A 14,884-nucleotide genomic window follows, 5' to 3' on the forward strand; every position below is an offset into this window, starting at 1 on the left:
TTTAATTTAAAATTTTGCCTATCTTATGGGTGAATCCAGGGCCTTCCCTATGAATAAAAAAAATGAATATGTTCTGTTAATTAGAGTTATGGATCTTTTTTTTTGGTTCCTAATTTTTTTTTAAATCATACTCTTAGTATATAATGATTTCCAGTTTGATTTTTTTTAATGTAGTGATAATTTAAAGAAGTACTTTGAATGCTTACTCCATCTAGATTTTAATGATTTTCCCCAGTGTTTTAACTTTTTCTCTGTATGTAATTCACAGTAGATTTTTGCCTAATTCCTTCCCCACCCCCTACACCCCCTTATTGAGTCTTTCCAAAGCATTTGACTTTGGTTTTATAGTACCACTACACTCATGTTTCATAGGTTATTTGAGATTAAATTACATAGCTAAATAACAAGCACAAATGGCATAAGCAGGCTTAGGAATCAACATTATTGACTCTAGATTTTTAAGCTTACAACTCAGGTTGTAGCAGGAGAAGAAGTACTCACAGGTACTAGAGAGAGAAACTTTTTATTCTTGAGGATTCCGTGACATTGGTCAGTATATTTTACCAAGAGGATGGAGGACCACAATTAATCCAGAAAATTGGTTAAGGAGATTGGTTAAGAGAGCTTCTACTATGTACAATTTCATCTCAACCGATAATAAGTTATTGTTAATAATCTCGTATTTACATAATCCAAATCACCTAGGTCTAAAGTTCATGGTCATGTCAGGTCATGTATTTATGATGTCTGTTCAAAGTCAAAACAGGTCGCTATTACATTCATCAGTACAGCTGGTGATAATGATTTCATCCAAGTACATTTTATATAGCCAACATTTAAAACTATGCATAAGTTTGTACTTACTGTTATTTCTCAAGCAAGTGATTTTCTGTGCCAACATTTGCATCCCTTTTCTTACAAGCCTGCTTCAAATGCATTTTCTTTTGGGGATTTATTTCAAGAGAAGGATAAAGCCTCCAGCGTGGGTCCAGGTTCTGTCCTAGTGAAGATGCAAAGCCCTGTGGATAAACCTGGTTTGCATGATTTGCCAAGCTAAGCAGATCTCAGCTACCTTCCTTGCAGAGTAGAAAAGCCAAGCCAAAGATGAATATGTATGGTGCCAGGGTATGCAGACAGGTTGGCAGGAGTTTCAGAAACAACTGAGCACTTGGAGAGCTAGATCTTATTTTCAGTTGCTGATTTCCATTAACTCTTTTTTTTTTCTCTTCCATACTTTTCTCCCTACAATCTTTATGCCTAACATTTTGGTAATTTTTATACTTATTAAGTATTTTTTAATTTTTAAGACTTTTTAAAATCCTAAATCTTCCCATTTAAAAACAAACAATACCCAAAACGAGACTATAAAGATAAGGGAGAGACGTATTTACCCAAACCAGATTTTCTTAAATTGGTGTACCAAAACATACACTCAGTGTATACTCATGACATGTTTTTATAATGAATTGCTAAAATTATCATCTGATCATCTATTTGGAAGAATTTGGGTGATCCTAATGCCCTCTTCTCCCCATTAGAATATAAATACAATTTCAGTATCTGAATTCTTTTTTATTCAGAGTAAAGCAAGAAAAAATATTATCCAAAATGTAAAATGTGGTTACAGATTTGTTTAAGGTAGTGTGCTAGTTTAAGGCAAGGTTTTAAATTCCAGCTTTACCTCATTTGAGCTGTGCAAGTTTGAAAAAGTTACTTAACCTGACTGAGATTTGGTTCCATTTTCAGTAATGTGCACACAATATTACCTACCTCAGTAACTTGTAACTTGTTGAAAACTGGCACAGTCAGTATTCAGTATGTGGGGCTTATTTTTATTTTTATTACACCTTGAAATGCCTTTCCCCACATTTGCTCTGATCTTTTATCAAGCTGTAACTGAGTGGAAGATAAACACTAATCATTACAACAATCACTGATTTTAGAAATTTCATTTTGTACTTAATCTAAAATAATGCTGGTGGTTTGAACTATCACATTGAATCGTTGCCCTCCTTTGTCTCAGTATTTTAGGATAGTAATATTCAGTGTATATTTTCCTGAAATGTTCCTCATACTAATATTGGGCTTTCTGTACATCAGAAGTCTTCTGGTTCTTTCTTTAACTGTGTGCTGTCCTCCATTCCGTGGTGGTGATTCCCTCATGAGTTACAGAAAGTGTTTAACCACACTTGATGTAACTTGGTTTCCTCAGCTAGCAAAGTACTGCTATTGGGTTTAACAGGCGTTGCTTCGAAATGTAAGCATTTCTTCCAGGTGCAACAGCCTCATTGCTCTACCATGACCTTTACCCAAGGAGAAGCAAAAACTACTCCCAAATGTTGTTAAAGTCATTTTTCATTCAGCCGTACCATCAGCATTTCTTTGTTGCCTATCAGGTGCCAGGTACTGTGCAAGAGACTGCAAGGTCTTAGGTAAAAAGGAGTCAATCCCTGCCTTTAAGTTGGTCACCGCCTAAAAGGAGAGATCAAAGAAAATCAATAATTAACAATATGATGAATGCTCCTGGGGTGTGTCCAAGCTGTTGAGAGAATGTGGAGACACCCATTTCAGCCTGGGGAGCTCGAGGAAATGCTTCTAACAATCTTGGTCTTGAAAGACTGTGGGAAGTGTCCCCAAAATGCAATTGTTGTTGTGTGCCATGGAGTCAATTCCAACTCATAGCAACCCTGTAGGGCAGAATAGAACTGCCCCACAGAATTCCTAGGCTGTAATCTTTATGGGAGCAGGTTGGCAATCTCCTGTGGAGCTACTGGTGGGTTTGAATTGCCGACCTTCTGGTTAGCAGCTGAGTGCTTAGCCACTGCACCACCAGTGCTCCTTCAAAATGCAGGTAACCCACTTGAAATAAAATCTGTCATTTGCCTTGATTGCACCTGGTTGTATTGTCAATGAAAGAGGGAGAGTTTGGAGTACAAGCTACAAACTGAAAAGGAACCCTGAAGCAAAACAGTAGAGAGTTTTAGGGGTTTGTGGGAAGATATGGAGATTTCCAAATCTGTCACATATAGTTCCCTGTGATCCGCTTTGTATTACCTACTTGTGCTAATCAAATGTACAGCTGCTAATGATTTCTCTCTTGATTTAGTGCACCTCACTTGTGAATATGGCGTTTTTAGAAACCATAAATTCAATGCTTTACCTTCACGGACTCTAATTTGTGCAGAGAAGCTCTTCCAGGCTGCAGCTTGCCCTATCTGAAGCAATTACCTTTACACATTTCCAAGAAGAGTCTTATGCAATAATAGCCTGCCATTGTGTGCCCTGGAGCTGATTCTGACTCATAGCGACCCTATAAAACAGGGTAGAACTGCCCCATATGGCTTCCTAGGCTGTAAATCTTTGTATGAGCAGATCACCAGGTCTTTTCTCCCATGGGGTGGCTAGTGGGTTTGAACTGCTGACTTTTCTATTAACAGCCAAGCACTTAACCACTGCGCCACCAGGGCTCCTTAGCTAGCTTCTTAGGAGACTTAAAAATTAAAGAAAGAAAATTGAATTTCTACCCTTAAACACTTCAACAACTCCTTGGAGCAGAGATATTCTCGGTACATTGTTCCGACATAGGCAGGTAAAATGACCACATGACAGAACGGAAGCTGTAGGGAGCGTGGTTCTAAATGGTTTATTTTGTCAAGCCTGTCTAACTCCAAGAAATTTAGCCAAACCCAGAAATTAATTCCATCACTTTTAGTTGAAATGAACTTTGGTTGACCTGCACATTTACGCTTTCTAAAGGCTGTCTACCACATCCAGGCCTCCTATTTGGCCACAGACACAGCTGCCAGTATGGATTCAAGCCAGATAGTTTTCATTTTGTTAAACAGACGGCACTCAAGAAGCCTGAAAATAACATTGCAGATAAGTAATGCTGCAATTTTGCATCTGTTCCGTGGTCACATTAATTTTCTTAACTAGAGCTGAGCAGAACAAACAAGTAGGCTGGCCCCCTTTCACATCTTTCACTAATAGTTGTAAACCTTCTGTTGTGATAGAAAAGCTCTTTATAATATCATTAACATCTGTTTAGGCTCACTCTGAAACTTACTGGTGATCCTGCATTTCTTCTTCTCAGAAAGTTTCTGTTCTGGTTAAACACTCTAGTTGCTCCTTTCCAAGCCAGAGAAGCCACATGGAGAGAGTGTTTTGGAGCACTTCCACCACCAAAATGGCCTAAGCACCCTGTCCTAAATGGCAGTTATTACTCTCCTCCGAAGCTGCAGGGTCTTACAGGTGCCAGTTGGGCAGAAGCCTGAAAAAACAGATGGAATTGGAAGTGCAGCCTGAAACACTCAAACTCACTCAGCACTCTTGGAACTGTGGAGAGAGGGTGTTCTAGGCTTACTGGTCTCCACAATGGCAGCCCAGGTCTTATTCTCACTTTGAATGAGCCAGACTGGGTTTACATCACCTGCCTTGGAGAAGGAAACTAGAGCTTGGCCTCGCAGGGAAGCTCGCTCACAAAGCTTCCTTAGAGTCCTCTTGCCTCAGGACTGCATGCCAACATTCATTCATCTGTGTATTCATTTGTTCAGCAAGCACTTAATGAAGTTTCCTTGGGCCCAGACATAGTTCTAGGCTCTGGGAATATGAAGATCTCTGGAGGACATATGTAGAGAGATAATTAAAATATAGAGTAAAAAGTGCATACTAAGACATGCATTCTCAATGGGGGTGATATCGCCCCTAAGGGGGCAAAAATTGATTTGCGGGGAGCAAAAAAATCAAAGATTTTATGTTGACTTATAGCCCTCTAAAGCTCAACTCTACCTGACTAAATCTAACTCCTTATTCTCATTAAAAGAAAAACAAAACTCATTACCTTGGAGTCAATTCCAACTCATAGAGTAAAGCTGCCCCATAGGGCTATAATCTTTATGGAAGCAGATTGCCACATCTTTCTCCTGCTGAGTGACTGGTGGGTTTGAACCATCAACCTTTCAGTTAGCAGCCAAGCACTTAACCACTGCACCACCAGGGCTCATGTCTCTCATTAGGGATAATTTAAGTTTCTCCTGGTAAGGGGCATGGATGAAAAGAAAAGGTTAAGAAACACAAGAAGAACACACAGCAGCTGTGGGATCTCATGGGCAAGGCTTTTAGCCCCAACTAAGGAGCCCAAGAAGATTTCCTGAAATATAAGACATCTGAGTTAAGCTTTAAGATAAGAGTAGGAGTTATCCGGAGGAAGAAATAGAAGAAAGATGTTTGTGTATGGGGGTGGCGTGTTCAAGGCTTAGAGATGTTAGAAAAGCATTTGTCAGGTAACTGCAGATGATTCAGTGAGAAGTCAGGGTGAGGTGGGGTGGGATGGGAAAGTATGGTGTGATCTTCTGAAGAGACAGAGGCTCCAGTTTGACTCATGCATAGGAGTTGTATTTTATCTTTAAGGCATTAGGAAACTAATGAAAAGCTTCAAGTAAAAGAATAATATGATCAAATTCATGGATTAAAATTACTCTGGGGGAAAAAAAGAGATGGAATTAGTATGTTGGCAGCACTAAAGAAAATAGATGGGGGTGGGGGAGACAAAGGCTGGATCCCAAGACAAAGGCTACGTGCATACTAAAAAGCAATTTAATATGGTAGCCTGGGCAGAGCCAAGATGGAGGCCTCCTCTAGATCAGGTGGCAGTGCAATCCCTGGGAACCTTGCCTTGTGGGCAGATGGGCCATAAGGGCCTGGATAAGACAGCGTGCAAACAGCTGCCACCACCATCGTCCCTGAAAGTAAGGAAGCCAGACTATTTAAATACCTGTTTACTCACAGCATCCACACAGGATTTTCTGAAGAGTAGTTTGTGTTCTTTTTAAAAACCTTTTTATTATGAAATTTTTGGATACATACAAAAATAGAGAAAAATAGTGTAATAAACCACCATACATCATCCAGGATCAACAATTGTTAACTTATGATCGGTATTGCTTGGTTTATAACCTACCCAAGTTTCCCTGCCCCACCCGCACACTGGGTTATTTTGAAGAAATTGCAGACATTGTATCATTTCATCTGGTAAATATATTTAATATATTCCTAAAAAAGACTTTTAAAACACATAACTAAATAATATCACGTTAAAAAATATTAACAGTAATTCTTAGCATCATCAAATATGTACTCAGTGTTCACAGTTCCCTGATTTCCATATATATATGTTTTGTTTTTTTAAAAAAGCACGAAAGGAGAGACTGAAAGGGCTGACTCAATAGGGGAAGAGCAGGTGGGAGTACGGAGTAAGATGTATGTAAACTTATATGTGACAGACTGATTGGATTTGTAAACGTTCACTTGAAGCTTAATAAAAGTTAATAAAAAAAAATGCTGGAAGGGTTTTCAGCAAAAAAAAAAAAAAAAAAAAGCTTGTTTATTTGAATCAGGATCCAAAAAGATCTACTAATTGCTTTTGGTTGCAATATCTCTTAAATCTTCCCATTCTCTTTTTGTTTCTGGCAATTTGTTGAAGGAATCAGAAACCAGCTTCATTTCTGTCATAATCGAAATACAGCTTTACTTCTTTTTCCTGTTTCCTCCCCAATATGATCACAGGAATGTGTCTCTGTTAGTGAAGACACCGACACTTTCTTGATTTGAGACACCTTTACTATCAAAACTCATTGAGTGCCCCAACAATTGCATTCTAGTTATAGTGAGGCCACAGATGTCTAATAAAAAGGTCCCTGTATGAGGCTGCCTGAAACCAACTGCCCTATACCTGTTTACTCAGTCTCAGGTGTTATTCTGTCCTCTGTGATACAAGGTGCAGAAGTGACCAAAAATAACACAGGATACTCATTCTGGGCTATCTGAAGGATGAGCTAACTAGAACCAGGGTCTCCCTGTTCTCCCAGCGAATGGGACTACGCCCAAACTCAGCTTCCTATGAGAAGTGAGACCAGTGGTTGTTTTATATGGACTGAGGAAACAAATTTCCATGGCCCCAGGGTCTCCAGGTGCTGGGCAATTGGCGTTCCCAGAAAACTCCCATAGAGAGCTGAAAACATTTAAAACTCCAGAATGCTTGGTGCCTATTGACAAGGTTATGCTCATGCTTGCATTGCATGGGAGAGCAATAGGGAGTCAGGTTCTTTCACTGGCATATACACGCAACTGAATGGCCAGCGGAGTGCCCAACCGTGACTAATATTTATGCCAGGATTTACTAATCAAGATCATCATCCAGAATTTTATCCAGAATATACTTGGTGGTGCAGGCTGAAAAGCACGTATAACGTATCCAACAATACTTCCATACATTTATGTCAAAGCCAGCTCCAAAGAGTTTATGATATGTTGTTGTTGTTGTTAGGTGCTGTCTAGTTGGTTCTGACTCAGCAATGCTGTGCACAGCAGAACCAGACATTGACAGGTCCTGGCGCAGAACCTGTCAATGTTCGGTTCTGCTGTGCACAGCATGGTACGCATGAACCCGTTGTTGCAGCCACTGTGTCGGCCCATCTCATTGAGGGTCTTCCTCTTTTTTGTTGACCCTCTGCTTTACCAAGCATGATGTCCTTCTCTAGGGACTGATCCCTCCTGATAATATGTCCAAAGTACACGAGACATAGTCTCATGTGCTCATCTAAGGAGCGTTCTGGCTGTACTTCCTCCAAGACAGATTTGTTCATTCTTTTGGCAGTCCATGGTATTTCAAAAATCTTCGCCAACACAATTCAAAGGCGTCAGTTTTTCTTCCGTCTTCCTTATACGTTGTCCAGCTTTTACATGCATGTGAGGCCACTGAAAACACCATGGCTTGGGTCAGGCGCACCCTGGTCCTCAAGGTGACATCTTTGCTTTTCAACACCCTAAAGAAATTTTTCGCAGCCGATTTGCCCGATGCAATGCGTCTTTTGATCTCTCAACTGCTGCTTCCATGCGGGTTTATTGTGGATCCAAGTAAAATGAAATCCTTGACAACTTCAATCTTTTCTCTGTTTATCATGATGTTGTTTACTGGTCCAGTTGTGAGGATTTCTGTTTTATTTATGTTGAGGTGTAATTCATACTGAAGGCTGTGGTCAGTAAGTGTTTCAAATCCTCTTCACTTTCAGCAAGCAAGGTTGTGTCACCTGCATAACGCAGGTTGTTAATGAGTCTTCCTCCAATCCTGATGCTCTGTTTTTCTTCATATAGTCCAGCTTTTCAGATTACTTGCTCAGCATATAGAATGAATAGGTATGGTAAAAGGATAAAACCCTGACACACACCTTTCTTGACTTTAAACCATGCCATTCCTCTTCAAGTTATCATTCCCGGCATGGTAGGCCAGATGACTGTCCCATTCAGAATGACCAATATCAGTCCATCTCAGCTTACTAATGCCTAGGATATAGATCTTTATGTGTTCCATTTCATTTTTGACGATTTCCAGTTTTCCTAGATTCATACTTCATACATTCCAGGTTCCAGTTATTAATGGATGTTTACAGCTGTTTCTTCTCATTTTGAGTCATGCCACCATCAGTCCGAAAGCTGGACTCCATCCATGTCGTTAAGGTCAACTCTACTTTGAGGAGGCAGCTCTTCCTCAGTCATATTTTGAGTGCCTTCCAACCTGAAGGGCTCATTTTCTGGCACTATATCAGACAGTGTTCTGCTACTATTTATATAAGGTTTTCACTGGCTAATTCTTTTCAAAAGTAGACTGCCAGGTCCTTCTTCCTAGTCTGTCTTAGTCTGGAACCTCAGCTGAAACCTGTCCACCATGGGTGGTGACCCTGCTTGTGTTTGAATACCGGTGACATAGCTTCCAGCATCACAGCAACACACAAGCCCCCACAGCATGACAAACTGACAGACATGTGGGGATGATATAGTGTAGAAAAATTTAGACTTTTGATCTCTGCCCATTATCTGACTACCCTGTATCCTGATACTCCTCTCAGCATCCGCTTAGCAGACCATTCCCAACCTGGTGACCACAACTTAAGCAGTTGCCTGGGAGAAGTTTTGGAAGTCATTAATATGATATGATATGAAGGTTTCTCAGCTGCCAGTATAAATTTGAGTCTAATATTGTAGAAGTCTAAGACGTTGATTTAAGCACTGCAGTGTGTGGTATATGGTCTCTCATTCTCTATGTATGAAGCTTATTAGGAGTAGAAGCATTCGGAAAGTAGAGGCCCTAGGTGCATTCCAGAACTCCCACTCTATACCCAGAAAAACCCAGTGCTGTCGTAGCCAGAAGTAAAGAAAGTGCTGGCAGAAGAGGACACACCACTAACTACATTACTCTTAAGACCTTTCATTTTATGTTCACGGTAATTCTTCACTGCTCACACCGATAATTGAATTGTTAATTCAAGCTTTTCTTTTCCTCCTTATTTTAGGGGTTCATATCGTAGATGACCAGCTGCTCATTGCAGAAATGTGACCATGTTAATGCCTCACTATGATGCAGTCTGACTGTAAAAGCTGACTGTTTTGTTAAAGTGGCTACTGGACCATTTCATTGCATCCTTAGGTACCAAAATGAAACAGCTCCTTAACCATTCACAGCTCCCAGGCCTAAGGAGTAAAACAAGAAATCCTTAAGAACTTTAAGCATGTCATAAGCAAATAAAACCCTTTGAATTGTGAGACTTCATATTTGCAGGCCTGACACAGTCAAATCACCGCCATGATACCAGTCATTCGGATCAATGCTTTAGGCAGAATGCATTCACAAACGTCTTCCCTCATACCAATGTTTAATAACCAAAATTAGTTCATGATGATGTGACAGCCTGGTATATACTACTGAAACATAGCTGACAACAACTCTGCATTTCAAGGGCAGAGGAGAGATAATTATTCAGACTTCTGATTTAATATCCATTAGCTCATCAGTGGAAACCCTGGTGGCGTGGTGGTTAAGACCTACGGCTGCTAACCAAAATGTTGGCAGTTCTGATCCACCAGCTGCTCCTTGGAAACTCCATGGGGCAGTTCTACTCTGTGCTGTAGGGTCACTATGAGTTGGAATCTACTCAGCGGCAACGGATACAGTACCATAGCTCATCAGTAGGAGATACTCTTTAGGACAAAGTTAGTGGAATGATGTATAAGAGAGAAGCCTCACTTAATCAAGTGTGTGATATCATTTGTTCCAACTCTGAGCAAAGTCCACTTTTCCAAATTAAAAGTTGGCTTGCTTGTCCATCAACAGATGAATGAATAAGCAAAATATGGTACAGCTACCCAGTGGAATATTGTTGTTAGGTGCCGTCAAGTTGGTTCCAACTCATAGCAACTCTGTGTACAACAGAATGAAACAATGCATGGTCCTGTGCTATCCTCACAATCGTTGCTATGTTTGAGCCCATTGTTGCAGCCATAAAGAGAAAGGAAATTTTGATACATGCCGCAACATGGATGAATTTTGAAAATATTATGCTGAGTGAAATAAGTCAGTCATGAAAGGACAAATACTCTATGATCTCACTCATGAAATAGGCAAATATACAGAAACCAAAGTTTATCTGTGGTTAACAGGGGTGGGAGTGATGGGGAAATGGAGAGTTACTGTCTAGTGAGCACTGAATTTATGTTAATGGTGGTGGAATAAGTCAGAAAAGGATAATGACAATGGCTGCACAACATGAAGATTATGATCGTTGTCACTGAATTATACATGTAAAAATTGTTGAATTGGCAGATGTTTTGTTACGTATATTTACATGACATAAAAAGGCCCCCCGCCAAAAAAAAAAGTTGGCTTTCTTATAAATCCCGAACTAGGAATTGCATGGCCCAACCTCTTGTCACTGAATGACTCTCTCCTCTCCTGTTGCCTGCTCAGCCATGTCTTCATTCACAGTTATTTATTGCTCCCCTGCAATACCCTTGGTAAGCACTGTGCTAGGTATAGGGACACAGTATAAAGGTCCTGCACACCAGTTGGGTGGGTCACTCACAGATTTAAAGCATAAATCATTGAGCAATGCCCCCCTTCATTGGCGTTTCACCTCTGTTATCCCAGCTGTTGCTGCCCAGCACAGCTGCCCACATAGACCTGAAGTAAGCTGTGGTCAGAGCACTCAGCCACAGGCAACTCTCTGAGTTAATTCCTATGTTCACAGTATTCAAGCCTCATAAAGGCTAGTAGAACAGGAGGCTAGACTAGCAGAGGTGATTCAGGCTCTGTAGCCCTCCACCCAGGTGTAAACCTATAGGTAAAGAGTACTATGGCTTACAACATAGATCTTTCATAAACTGGAGATTCTTTATGAAAGCTTAAAGAGATCGTCTCCTTTTCAGGAAAAAAAAAGTCCTTTTGAGAGGAGCATAGAATGTAATATCCTACTAAGGAAATGCTACTTCCCAAAATAATTATTTTCTGAGACGTAATGCTTTGATGATGCTGTTTTGAATTTCCTGTTTTGTGTATGAATATATGCGTCTTATTGCTTTGCTTTTTCCAAAGAAACCAATTATGATTCCTTGACATTTATTGCAGATGAACAAGAAAGTTCCGGAGCAATTATTTACACCGTGGAGCTTAAGCGCTATGGGGGCCCCCTTGGCATCACAATTTCAGGAACTGAAGAGCCGTTTGATCCTATAATCATTTCAAGTCTCACTAAAGGGGGATTAGCTGAAAGGTAAAATGTGAAAGGAACTGCTACCATTACCTGTTTCTGAGATGGCTTCCTTCCTCATAGCCACATAAAGACCTGCTGTCCTCTCCTGCTTGGTTATCTGTTGACTTTTTCAAATCTGCACAAAAGATTGATTTTAGAGCATGAGAACTTCCAGGGAGAGCTCCAACTTGACTTCGAGGAGCATCTTCCAGACAGTAAAAGATGCCATGAGCTTAACATTGATATTACTCTCCAGAAATGTATAAACAGACCACAATTGACCGGGGTAGATTTGTATTGTGTTCATTTTAAGTAGAGGAGACTAAAGTTCGGTGAGGTTAAAAGGCTTGTCCAATTCAATTCGGCAAACATTTACTGAGCCCTTGTTATCTGACAGGTGCTGTGCTTAGCTGCTATGTTTTCAGGAATGAGGATGACACAAGTTTTTTTTCTTCAAAGATTTCAGGAAACAGTATAGTGACCTGTCTTAATGATGTCTTGTAATTTGGAACGTTCATTTATCCCTTTGGCCATGATGAACTGCATTCTCCACCACCCTAACTGCATTTTCTTGAGACATGTTGTGAACACATTCCAAACTCCATAACCAGACCTGTCCTTGAGTAAACTGTCTCAGGAGTGCACAACACATCCTTAATGCTGACATGTGCTAACAAGGGTTTTCAGAATAGGGACATAAAACTACAGAATTTTTGGAGTCGGAAGGCACCTGAGAAACCAGCTAGTCCAACACCTTCATCTATCAGATGAAGGGACTGAGACCATCAAAAGGGTTACCCTGTGGAATTAGTACCTGATATTAACAGAGATACCCATGATATGATATTCTTTAGGCATCTTCCTCAATTCCAGTCCTAGGTATCTCTGTTAGATAACAAGAAAAGATTGGTATTGACCAGACTCAACAACCTACATGTAAAGTGTGCTATGGCTTACAACATAGATCTTTCATATACTGGAGATTATGAAAGAATGAAGAGATAGATCATCTTTTCAGGAAAAAAAATCCTTGAGAGAAGATGAATTAATTGTCTGACTCTGTGTCACTTCTGTTGTCCCAGTTGCTGCTGCCCAGCACAGCTGCCCACACCCTGCTGTGGTCAGAGCACTCAGCCAGCCACACGCAGCTCTCTGATTTAACTCCTATGCTGACTGTATTCAAGTCTTATAAAGGCCAGTAGAACAGGAAGCTAGGCTAGCACATGGGACTCAGGCTCTATAGCCCTCCACCCCGGTGTAAACAGCTGAGTTTTTTTTTTGTTTTTGTTTTTACCATCCCTGAGCTTCCCTGCAATGATTCTACTCCTTCCCTACCTTGTGCCACCAAACAAAGATAGATACGGTGAACATCAGAACTATACATTCCAACCTGGTAGTTCAGAATTGGCATGAGAGCTGGGGATGGGAAGAGAAATGGTCAAGTGTTTACTAATTTATTCATCAATAAATTAATTGATTTTTCCATGTTCCAAGCTGCGTGCTATACTCTTCACATGTGTTGCCTATTTAATCCTCATAGATGCCCTTTGAGATGACTCACCCCACCGTCAGGAAACTGACACTCAGAGGGGTTAAACGAAGCAATGCTCAAGGTACCCAGGTCACACAGCTGATGGGTGGCAGAGTTGGATTCAAATGTAGTACTAATTGATTCCTAAATTCAGCCTCTTTCCGTTCTTAGAATCATTGACAGGGTCTAGTGTGTGTCCCCATCTTTCCCAACCTCACTCCTGGTGAGCTGGGGTACTGATGGTGTGAAAGCTTAAATCCATAGAAAAAAGCAACGCTCCATGCTAAATATTGCTGTCAATGGTTCATGTTCTTGAGATTTTTGAGGGGATTATCAGATGACTCAGCTTTTTTGGAATTTAAAAGCACACAAGTCCATTTTAAAACTAATTAAAACAGTTTTTCCAATTTTATTTGAAACTAAAAAGTAATTCAAAACAGATGCAGTTATAACATTGCCCAGAGAAAGCTAGAAGTAATCACAAGAGACCTTTGCCAAGTTTTTATGAATTTGTAAAGTGTGTCAGGGAATTTATATTCAGTGGCATGCAGGGACTATTTTTATGTTTCCTATACTGTTTGGTGTTTCAGAACTGGTGCAATCCATATAGGAGACCGAATCCTCGCCATCAACAGCAGCAGCTTGAAAGGGAAGCCTCTGAGTGAAGCCATCCATTTGTTACAGATGGCAGGAGAGACTGTCACCTTGAAAATTAAGAAACAGACAGATGGTGAGTGGGTCAAGAGCCATAATTAAGGATTTCTAGTGTATTTCCTTCCTTAAAAGAATGTGCAAGTGTCTATGTGTGTATTGCTATGAAGTAACTCTAGCCACGGAGTATTAGAATATATTTTTAGTTAGACCCACTCTGATTCTTAAATTCCTTTCCTGTCTTTAAAGCCCAGTCAGCATCAAGTCCCAAGAAATTCCCCGTTGCCAGCCATTTAAGTGACCTGGGGGATGGGGAAGAGGACTCCTCTCCTGCACAGAAACCAGGCAAACTCTCCGACATGTACTCCTCCACAGTGCCCAGTGTGGACAGTGCCGTTGACTCATGGGATGGCTCTGGAATAGATGCCAGCTATGGGAATCAAGGTATGTCCTAGCCTTGGGAATGGGGAACAGAGGACTTGTCATTGTTGCATCCCATGTTTCTCAAAGATTCATCTGTTGCATGAAGAGAATGTCTTTATTTAACTTGTGTTTACAACAGTGCTACCACATTGAACATACTGAATACTTTTAATCAGCTGACTTTGCATTTCCTTCTTCTTACTGTTGTTAAAAATTAATTCATGGACATTTATCAAATACCAACAGGCCCCATTAGAGCTACTGATGGCCAACTTTTCAATCCAGAGCTTGTCCTTCAACCTTACTTTAATACAAGGCAAGCCATACAATAAAGTGGTTCACTGGAAAGGCCCCAGTGTTTTCTTTTTAGTAAGCTTTCCACAAAGATGGATTGGGGAGTGCTGAAGATGTGCATAGGAGATCAGCCAATGATTTGTAGCCTCCTTTGTTTCTGCCTCCTCCTGACTTTTAAGTAGAAACTTGTAGGGGTTTCCCCCAATAGTCATTATTAGAGAGTTATAATCATAATATATGGGTATATAGTCAATTTTTCTTCACAGACATCATCTTCATAGGAAGAACTATAAACTTAACCTATGTTAAAACTTTAACCTCACTCACAAGATATAAACCCACAGAAGTGCTGGACCTTAGGAATGATTAATGCCACTGGATTGTATACTTGAAAATGTTAAAACCA

General features: G+C 40.4%; 1 protein-coding gene across 1 annotated transcript in view; it reads left to right on the forward strand.

Moving 5' to 3' along the window:
- GRIP1 (glutamate receptor interacting protein 1) overlaps positions 1 to 14,884 on the forward strand; it is a 793,654-nt gene that overhangs the window by 720,557 nt on the left and 58,213 nt on the right. Inside the window, exons 17-19 of the mRNA XM_010598620.3 lie at positions 11,456 to 11,600; positions 13,701 to 13,840; positions 14,011 to 14,205. Of these exons, the coding sequence (XP_010596922.3) occupies positions 11,456 to 11,600; positions 13,701 to 13,840; positions 14,011 to 14,205 (480 nt within the window). The remainder of the gene's footprint in view (positions 1 to 11,455; positions 11,601 to 13,700; positions 13,841 to 14,010; positions 14,206 to 14,884) is intronic.

The sequence above is a fragment of the Loxodonta africana genome, chromosome 4, assembly GCF_030014295.1.
Source record: "Loxodonta africana isolate mLoxAfr1 chromosome 4, mLoxAfr1.hap2, whole genome shotgun sequence".
Lineage (NCBI taxonomy): Eukaryota > Metazoa > Chordata > Mammalia > Proboscidea > Elephantidae > Loxodonta > Loxodonta africana.